The 10,406-nt window shown below is 47.5% G+C and overlaps 1 protein-coding gene and 1 long non-coding RNA gene across 2 annotated transcripts; both read left to right on the top strand.

Moving 5' to 3' along the window:
* The first annotated feature begins 2,910 nt into the window (after positions 1-2,910).
* On the top strand, positions 2,911-4,859 carry LOC123052246 (GDSL esterase/lipase At4g10955). The gene is made up of 2 exons (XM_044475369.1): positions 2,911-3,653; positions 3,747-4,859. The coding sequence occupies exons 1-2, from the start codon at positions 3,583-3,585 to the stop codon at positions 4,510-4,512; spliced, it is 837 nt and encodes a 278-aa protein (XP_044331304.1). The 5' UTR covers positions 2,911-3,582; the 3' UTR covers positions 4,513-4,859.
* A 678-nt stretch (positions 4,860-5,537) lies between these two features.
* On the top strand, positions 5,538-7,589 carry LOC123049075 (uncharacterized). The gene is made up of 3 exons (XR_006423438.1): positions 5,538-6,076; positions 6,569-6,665; positions 6,779-7,589. It is a non-coding gene; the product is annotated as an uncharacterized lncRNA (long non-coding RNA).
* The last annotated feature ends 2,817 nt before the right edge of the window (positions 7,590-10,406 follow it).

Below are 10,406 nucleotides of genomic sequence, written 5' to 3' on the forward strand. Positions count from 1 at the left end.
GGCCGCCTCTCCCCCCCTTGCTCCTTTATATACGGGGGCAGGGGGGCACCCCAAAGACACAACAATTGATCTGTTGATCTTTTAGCCGTGTGCGGTGCCCCCCTCCACCATAGTCCACCTCGATAATACTGTAGCGGTGCTTAGGCGAAGCCCTGCGTTGGTAGAATATCATCATCGTCACCACGCCGTTGTGCTGACGAAACTCTTCCTCAACACTCGGCTGGATCGGAGTTCGAGGGACGTCATCGGGCTGAACGTGTGCTAAACTCGGAGGTGCCGTGCGTTCGGTACTTGATCGGTCGGATCATGAAGACGTACGACTACATCAACCATGTTGTGCTAACGCTTCCGCTTTTGGTCTACGAGGGTACGTGAACAACACTCTCCCCTCTTGTTGCTATGCATCACCATGATCTTGCGTGTGCGTAGGATTTTTTTTGAAATTACTACGTTCCCCAACACATAAGTAGCACACTTTGGACCAAAGGTCATTGCTGATTATGTGATGGTGGGTTTGCGGAGCTTTGTAGTGACTATACCTATCTCCCACCTTCCCTGATCATGGCAATAGGGGATAAACGGGGACCACCTTAGCTATATCCATGGGAAACCCGTAATCACCGTTCGGTAGCTAGAGTGGGGATGAACAGCAGTGGCGTATGTGATATGAGGCTATGGCATATATGCACGTATTTGTACTTGGTTCCGCCCACTTATAGAAATATATAAAGGGGCTTAGGAATCCGAACTTCAAATTATGCTTAGGCATAGGTCGCTTTACATATAACATACTAGTGGGGAATACAGAAGCCATATCGATTCCAACAACCATTATTTGACGTCTTGCGCTCTTTTATTTTACTAGTGCATTTTATTAGTGTGTTTACAATAACCTTGCAACATTTCAAACTTCCATTTTCGCTTTGAATTGGATCGCAACTAATTTGCACGCACAACATCATAAACCACTACAAGAGACAAAGTCTATTTTTTGTGCTCCCTGTGGGATCAGTACAAAGGGTACAACTGAACTTTGTGCACTTGCAGGCCATCATTTGCCTCCACAGTTTGTGTGCCGAGAATAATGTCTATCTCTTTCTATAGTGGAGATAATTGCATGTATTGACATGTCACATGCATATTATTAAAAGCTTGTGGTAAGAAGGGGTTTCACTTTAGTGTCTGAAATTAATATTACAAAGCCTTTGTATGCCCTTCATTGCTTGTTTGTGTAAGGCCTATGCTATGGGAGGCGTTTTGGCTCCGGGGAGCATTTGCTTCTGGATGAACAGTACCTTAAAAAAGTGGTAAAATGTTTTCAAAAAATTCTAATTTTTTTGTGGATGTTCGTGTTAGTGTCGCAAGCATGCTTGACAATTTTCATGCGAAACGGAGCAGTAGTGTTCCGTCGATGAAAAAAACAAATTTGGGTGATATTTTTGGGTAACATTTAGTGTTCAATTTTTTATTTATTTTTGCATAGGCCAAGCTGTTTAATCTTTTTGGCTAAAACTTAGCAGGTAGCATTTGGATGTGACTACGAATACATAAAAAATTTGTTGGAATTTTTTCGACATTTCAAAAAATATTTTTAGCGCGCAGGAGTACGTGCTCCCGGGAGCCAAATTGGATTTCCGCTATGTTATAGTGTATATAACTTCGATCATAGGGATAGATTTCTAGCCGCATAGCTTCCTAAAAGTTTTGCAAAGCTTCTGCATAGTTTCCTTCCGTCAAGTTATCATGTAATCATTTTGCATATAAATAGCACTAGTCGTATGGTCACTATATGCTAATCTGGGGGAGGTTGGGCGGAATGCATATGAAATTGACACATTTTAAACCTAGATCTTCGTCATCCTCATCTCCCTTCCTTGTTCCACCTTGAGCTATAACGGTGTATATATTGACACTAGGTCTGACAAGCATCGGCGCCAAGTTCGTTGATCATGCATTATGTAGGGTCTCTCCTCTCTTTTCCCAATGATTTTTTTATCAACTCCGGGTCCAAAAAAATGTTTAGGGTGTATTTGATTCGGGGGATAGGTAGAATGGTTAGGGCTACCCCCAACCGCCTAGCCTACTTCCCTCGTCTAGACCAATGGATGGAGGACGGTGAGGATAGTTGGGAAAGAGGGGAAGGCGGGAGTCTGTCCGCATTCAGCCGCCGCCTGTTTTTTAGCAGATATTCTTCGAATTGGGCTATCCTCAGGCATTCAAACTGTAAATCAAACACCTAGCAGCCACCTAAAAACCGGCTATCCCCAGCCACCCAAGGGATAGCCCTCAAACCATACCGAGTCTTAAGGTTTCTTTCACACGAGCGAGCGGCTCGGTAAGTAAAGAGAACTCAGGATGACAACATGATTTGACACCACTGGAGTTTGGTACCAACATGTTAGATTATATATATAACATAGAACATTCATACGAATTTTGGGGCGTAAAAGAAACATTTCTTTGGCAATGAGTGCAAGGTGACCCGACGTCTGCAATAGCTGACCTTAACCTACGCACGCAGATCGTCGATCCATACCGTCCAGTCCAGCCAGACCCCAGTACACGAAAAGATGTTCCAACTTATATACAATTATATATAAGCTCCCCGGCAGCAGATTATCAGGAAAACGAACGCGGCACCACCCCTCGGTGTGACGAACCGGACACGCGGAGCACGACCGCACTAGCCACACCAACACCCACACCCGCGAGGGAACAAATTCCCCTGGTTAGCGTAACAAAACGTGACCAAATCACCGGCTAACCATGGCGCCTGATCAACCACCGGTGTCACCAGCCTTCCCCCTGACGACAGCCACCCCCCACGCACCCTGTCCCCGCGGCCATCGACGCGTCGGGCCGCCTAACCCAACCTGTCATACACACGACGCACACAATGAATACCCCGCACAAGTACAGCGCGCGGAGCCCGCCACGAGATTCGATGCTTAGCGAGGGACACCTCCGTCCGCCCGCCCGCAGGGACGACGACGGTGATGTGCATCCATGCATGGTCCAGGCTGATTTAGGCAGGCCGTGGGCGACGGAATATATGCTCCCCTAAAGCTTGCGATCGACGGAGTCCGCCCGATCCGCGCCCGCCCTTTCACAGCCTGGAGCGCAACTATTCGCAGGCAGCAAGCAACTGGCGGGCAGCAGCGGCACGGCTGCCATCCGTCTGAGATCGATCGATCGATCGCCCCCAATTCCGATTCAGTCAAGTTGCGGGGAACTGGAAAGCGCGAGCTGGCTACCCCCTATAGCGATCTTTTGTTCTCTTTGTTCTCCGGTGGGTCGCCTTTATTCCCGCCATTAAACTATGCCTTCGCTCCACTAGCGGCTAGCAAATTCGGCCCAATCCTTCCTTCCTTCCTGCCCGTACACCACCTTCCGTCCCTCCCCTGCCTTGAGAGAAAGATCCTGCCAGGCTGCCTGCGAGCCCGAGGCTCCCGTCCCCGGTATATATTTGCGGCCTCCCCTTACACACTTTCCTTACGACATCCTCCACACTCGACTCAACCAAGCAGCAACGAGACGCAGAGCAAGCAGCAACAAGTAGCTTCGACCTTCAGCTTCTAGCGCATGGCGGAGATGGGGGTGCGTGACAACTTGCCCTGCTCGACTTCATGGAGAGAGCTCACACACACCAGCTGGTAAGCATGTGCCCGATCTTCCCTATTGTGCCCGATCTTCCAGCTTGCGTCGAGGAATGCGTGTCTCATGTTCCCTGTTGGTTTGGTTTGCAGGAGGGATGACGATTACAGGAGGATGGTGATGGCGAGCCTGATCGAGGCGGTGTACCTGCTGGAGCTGGAGAGGCAGGAGCGGAGGGACGCGGCGGAGGTGGCGCAGCAGTGGTGGAAGCCCTTCAGCTACCGCCTCGCGCACGAGCTGGTGGACGAACGCGACGGCTCCGTCTTCGGCGCCATCTTCGAGTGGGAGGACCGCCACCTGCTCGACCGCCGCGGCGCCAGCGCCGAGGAAAGGCCGACCGGCGCGCCCAGCGCGGTGATCGCGTTCCGGGGCACGCTGCTGCGCGCGCCCACCATCCGGCGGGACGTGGAGGACGAGCTGCGCCTGCTGGCGTGCAACAGCCTCCGCGGCTCCGCCAGGCTCCACGGCGCGCTGCAGGCGCTCAGGGCCACCATCGACAGGTTCGGCTCCGAGAACGTGTGCCTCTGCGGCCACTCCCTCGGCGCCGGCTTCGCGCGCCAGGTCGGCAGGATGCTCATGGCGTCGCGCCAGCAGCAGCAGCCGCAGCCGCAGCAGCAGCAGCAGCAACAGAACCCCGCCGCGGCGCTCGAGTTCCACCTCTTCAACGCGCCCTACCTGTCGCTGCCCACGGGCGTGCGGAGGGTGGTGAGGACGGCCGACTGCCTGCTCAAGACGGTCCGCACCGGCGTCGCCGCCGTCGGCAGGTGGCACGGCAAGGCGCTCAAGAACGTGGCCTACGCCAACTGCGTGCTCGGCTACACGCGCCTCGACAGCGACGGCAGGAAGTTGTTCGAGTGAGAAGAGAACATGCTACGCCAACTGCAACTGATCTGCCACACCCATGACTGACGCCATGACTCGCCTGAAGAGAGGGAGGGATCCAGCGCTGAAAACGTGCGACTGTACTGAAAATCCCAAACACGCGGCACGTATCTCGATCATGGAGGCCATGATCCCGAACGAACGATCTATCTATTATCAGCTTGTACTACTAGTAGGATTCAATTTGAAGGAGACAATAAGCATCCTGCCCGGCCCGGGGATGCACGGCTTAGGTAGCTAGCTTAGTCTGCATGCTTGCTCTCTAGTCTGTACATGTTAATCGCGTTTCCATTGTCAATTGTGAATTATATTATTTATTATCAGCTACGTAAGTATTTTCCATGGACTTTTGCCAAATTACCCCGTGCATACATACATCCATCCGTAATCCGTTCATGAGAGCGGCCCGGCCGGTCGTATCGTATCTCATTCTGTCTCCTTTTTGGCGAATCGTGGGGTGCCCCCACATTCCACCATCACCAGGAACTCATCGGCCGCTAAGATTTGTGTCGGTTCATTAAAAAAACGGCACCAAGAAGAAGAAAGTTTATCTAATCACATGCGCGACGCACACACGGAGAGAGAGAGAGGACGAAACAAACAACGACAAGAATGAAAGGAAGGCTGCCTTTTCACACCCAACGATCGTAGAAACGTGCGGAGAAGCGATGGCTAAGCAACCGGTGAACCGCGTGGCAAGCACGCATGAGCATGACCGCACGCAACTTAACTTTCGCCGTGAAAGTGCAGGTTGGGCGTGTGCATCTGCAGTCTGCATCATGCATTGTCGCCGGACCTGTATCGTTGTAGCGTGGGGAGAGACAGAGTGCTCCCGTTTCTTTCACTTCTGTCCCGAAATGAGAGAAAGAAAAGAAACGAAATATCTGAGCCGCAGTGCGTGATTTGGAGTGGCCGACAGCTCGAGGAACCGATGCAACCTCTGAAAAACGTCGTAGCCGGCAGCTCGAAGAACTGATATAACCTCTGAAAAAACAAACGTCGTAACCGACAGCTGGAGCTTTCCGGGTGTTCAATGCGCCGTTACTCCTATTTTTGGGTTTTTACTGCTTTGAACAAATCGATTGCTTCGTCCACAAGATATTTCTGGATGTACCATTTTTCTGGATCTACCATTCCTCCTCCTCGCCTCTCTCTCTCTCTCTCTCATTTCTTGATCGACAGATACTCATCCTCCCCTCGCAAAAGAAGAAGAGAGATTCATTTATTGATCCGTTTGTTGGGAGATGATTGATTCCGTTTCTCGATTCATTTGTTATCAAGGGATAATTCAACCTCTCTCCCATTTCATTTGTTGACAGATGATCCAGCCTCTTGCATTTTTCTTTCTTTTGTGAGGGATCTTGCATTTCATTTGTAGAGAGACAGCAATTCATCCTCTCCTCCCATTCCATTTGTAGAAAGATAGGACAATCCATCATCCCTCGGCCATTCCCTTTTGTCGAGAGATAATCCATCCATTACCACATTGTCCGCAAAATGCATCATGATCAGGACAGTTACCGTCGCGACAGGGAACAAGGTAACCATTCCGGATCTCTACCCCAACCTTTGCATATTATCTATGTGTTCCCGTGGTTTCATTATGGCCATGGATCCAGCCAGTACAGGGCCCTCTCCCCTAAAGAAAAATAGAATTATCCATGAATGCAATGCAACTGAAATTTTTGCAGGCACAATTTAACGGAAACACTGAAAAAATGACATCAGATTTTAGGCATGGCAAATATGTCATTTTTCATGGCATTGTATTGGCGCGATGAAGGCAAAATTTAGTTTGCAAGCATGACAAATTTCTGATAAAAAGAACTGAGGTCGATTTTTCAAGCTCGCCAATTAAACTTGTCATCCTCGGATAACATAATTTGTCTTGAAAAACGTTTGATTTACCATGGTAAAAAAATGTGGCATCAGATTTGTTGTGGAGTCCCAATTTAAAGCCATTTTTTTTTCTGACTCGCATAATTCGCAGTTTTTAGGAAAATCTGAATCAACATCCAATTGTTATTTTCAGGAACTCCTGGGCCGATGATGCCTCCGTCCAAGGGCGAGGAGGAGGAGGAGCCTCCTCGTAAGCCTCCGGTGTCCACAACATGCTTCATATTAGGATTGTAAGATGCTAATCAATCAACGGACCACCTTAATAAATTAGTTTCATCCTCTACGAAGGGACATATATACGTATCTAATTTCCTGGTGCCTGTTTTCCTGTGTGATGTTGCAGTTTCGCCGCGCTATGTTGCTGCTGCTTGGTCGACGAGCCGCTCATGTGACACGCTTGTCTTGCGTGCCGTGCCGTGCTTTGTACATACTGCAGGAAACATGCTATCATATCAAAATAAGTCTGGCCCGTGAATGCTTTGCTTTCCTTCTGAAATTCGGAGAATCCTCCTTGCACACAAGTGATTGTTGGAACTATGTAGGTCGGGACTATTAAGCAAATTCAATAATTTCTAGGTGAAACTTTAGCCCATATTGCTACTCGAAATGGAGTTAGACCGGTATATTTTTCGACAAATTTATTTCTACCGCTAAGAGTTTGAGAAGAACATACATACACATGCATTTTCTTCCGCCTCGCCCCGCACACCGTGTTTTGTGAACAAAATAAGATGGGCTTGAGCCCTTGCCAAGTGTGTGCGTCTTCTTTTTTACGTGTGTGACAGAAGTCGAAACATTTTGTGTGATAGTGGAAGATTAATCCCCCCGCAAAAAATAAAGAAGATTAATCCGAGCAGTTTCATGGCCTGCTCCTCTCCTTTCATCTTCTACAATGGTTCAGTTTTGACCGCTCAAGTATATAAGGAGTCACTCCTACATCCACACACAGAGAGAGAGAGGACCACTCGAACCGTACGGGAGAGAGTTGATAACGCTTTGGGGAGTGTTCACCTGACTACTCGTTGATTCGTCCACTTCCTCGACATTGTCTACTTCGTCTTCATGGCTTCAAATGGCTCCAACGATGCCACCGTTGTGGCCGTTATGATTGCTGCCAATGTTGCTACCAAGGGTGCTTCTTCTTCATGTGCCACGTATGTGTTCTTATTCCTCTCTTAGGGACTGCTTTTGGTGTTAATGTTGGCAATGCTATAATTTCCTTATCTACCAAATTGCAAATCTAGATTGTTGAGCACTAGTAGTGGTTGGATTATTTTGTATATTAGGTTCCTGTTGCATTGTCTACTTTATTTTGGGATTAATTCTAATAATATAAATCATATTTCCAAGAATCCCCCAGAAAAAAATATGGGCAGTTTTTCATCAATTGGCTTTGCAGCCCTCAAACCTTGTGTACATGAGGGTGTGAATTACAAGAAGTGGTGCACAAGGACTATGCTTTGGCCAACAGCCAGGAACTATTTTCATGCCTCCAAGGGAAAACCTGAAGGCACGCTTACTTCTCAACAGGAGGAAGCGTCTGAGGTTGTTGATAACCTCTTCAAAGGTACTGTTCTTATCGTTCTTGGCGACAAATATAGTCAATCCTTACATGATTATATTTAATAGCAGAGATAGGTGGGACCACGCCAAGTTTGGGTCTCGGATGTAGGTTGTGAGTTGTATCTCATGGAGCCGTATCATGACTACAAATCGATCGATCACTGCTTAGTTATTGAGCAGGCAAATGAGAGTCACTTGCCAAGGAACATGAGCACTTCTCTTGTGTGTTGCCAGAAAAAATTATTTTGCCAAGCTTCCTCCCTCCTTGAGAAATTTTGCCACTTTCCCGAAACACAGACATGATTATTTCGTTGTGAATCTCATTGGGACTCTTAATGCTCAAGAATAGGCGAGGGCAAAAGACACATGTGCTCTACTCAATGAAGAAAATTCTAGTGCCAATGTGGTACAAAGGAATAGGTTTTTCAAAGTACAAAAGAATAGTTTGCGGTCCCACAAGTTCAATAAGAACAAATATGAGGGCAATGGCAAGTTTGAAGGCAAGAACAAGGGCTCACGGTCTAGCAACTTCAAGGAGACTGATAAGACAAAATTAGTATGCCATGTGTGATGTGTGATTCTAGGCACCGACAACATGATTGGCAACATCATGGGAAAAGCGGCAAGACCACTGATGTTATTATTGACGATATTGAGATGAAGACAACGATGTATGGTAATTTCCATATTTTTTTTTCAGTATGTGATTTTGCTGAATGGTGGATTGACGTGAAAGCTAATGTTCATGTGAGTGTTGAAATCTTCCACTTATTGGGATGTTAGGCGTCGTTTGTCTGATGGGGAATGTGTCACATGACTATGTTAATGTTGTTGATACAGTCAATTTGAAGTTTACTTGGAAAAGATCAATGCCGCTGAAGAACGTGAAACATGTCCCCTCCATCAATAAAAATCTCGTTAGCAGATATCTGTTGTATCAGGATGGCTTTAAGTTAGTCTTTGAATCCAATATAAATTGTAGTGTGCAAGTATGGATAGTTTATTGGTAAAGGCTATGGGTGTGGAGGCTTGTTCTGCTATCTTTATTAGATTTTTGTTTCATTTAATTTGTTAATCTTGTTAGCAACGAGAATGAATCAAATGTTTAGCATTCTCGACTTTATCATATTATTTTTGGTTTCATGACGCGCTTAGCCAAAATAAGTTATAGGGTCTAAGTGTCAAATGTGTGCGCAAGCAAAGGGCCAAAATCATTGTTCTGAGCTTGTCAGAACACTTCAGCACAAAATGAACTCTCCACGAATTTATTTCACAATCCGACCCTTTTTGGAAACGCCACAGACCGTGGCGTTGCTGGTGAACACCGAAACGCCAAACCACGCCCCGTTTCTGCCCTGGCCAACAGTCAAAAGAGAAAGCACACGGGGTGAGGGTTAGACAGACGAAAGGGATCGAGCATGATTGGCGCTAGGAGGGAGAAGAAGCGGATTGATCCGTGGTTACTAGTATTGATGAGACTATGATTGTGATTTCAGATTGTGAGAAATTTTGGGAAAGGGCTAGTTATTTCAATCCCCATCCCCTGTTTATCTGTTCTTCCACTACTCAGGCATCCTACGACTTGGCTTTGTGCAGATCATCTAGCAAGTTGTCCATAGCTAGTTTGTCCGCTAGGCAGATTCGGGAGATGGAGGTGGGTGCTATTCACGGGAAGGAGAAGGAGGCGGAGTTGAGATGGTAGTGGCGGAGGGTCTGCGTAAGCCAACGACCAAGGATGGGGAAATCACTCTCTTGGCTCCCTCGCTGCTGCTTCGCAAGGAGAAAGTCATGTCTCGGGAAAAATGGGGCGATGTGCGCCCACTCGTCATCGACATGGACGCTGCTCAGAAATCCGTTAATTGTCACTGGTGATTTGGCGGCTCCTCTCTCCCTTCCAGGTGAACCCAAGGACTATCATCAATGGGCTACGTGCTTCGACGTGGCGAATGCAAGGTGTGGTCATCATCCAGTAGGTGGCAAGCAAGGATAGGAGGTTCCTCAACTTCTCCGTTTATGGAGGCCGAAGCTTCGTGCTCAAGGCACAACCATGGCACTTCAAACCAGAGGGTGTCATTTCCGCCGCCTTTGATTGCAGCGTAGATCTGGCGGATGTCGATCTCGACGGCATGGCCATTTTGGCTCAAGTGTGTGATCTTCCGTTTGAACTCATGATGGAGGATATGGGCTAGATTATTGCAAAACAATTGGAAGAGGTGATTGCAATGTCTCATCGCAATAAGGTTATACTGGAAACGTTTTTACGTGTTCGAGTGGAAATTTTGCTTCACGAACCTCTTAGACACAAAGTGGCTTTCACTCCTTTAGGTAGTAAAGATGAGTTAGAGTTTGATGTAAAAATGAAAATTTGTCAATGTATTATACTTGTTGTGATTAGTTAGTCACTCTTC

This window comes from Triticum aestivum, chromosome 2D, assembly GCF_018294505.1.
Source record: "Triticum aestivum cultivar Chinese Spring chromosome 2D, IWGSC CS RefSeq v2.1, whole genome shotgun sequence".
Lineage (NCBI taxonomy): Eukaryota > Viridiplantae > Streptophyta > Magnoliopsida > Poales > Poaceae > Triticum > Triticum aestivum.

Bases quoted from the DNA above. Each gene is read 5' to 3' on its own strand.
- LOC123052246 (XM_044475369.1), top strand. From the start codon at position 3,583: ATGGCGGAGATGGGGGTGCGTGACAACTTGCCCTGCTCGACTTCATGG. The intron at 3,654-3,746 runs GTAAGCATGTGC...TTTGGTTTGCAG, and splicing joins GAGCTCACACACACCAGCTG to GAGGGATGACGATTACAGGA.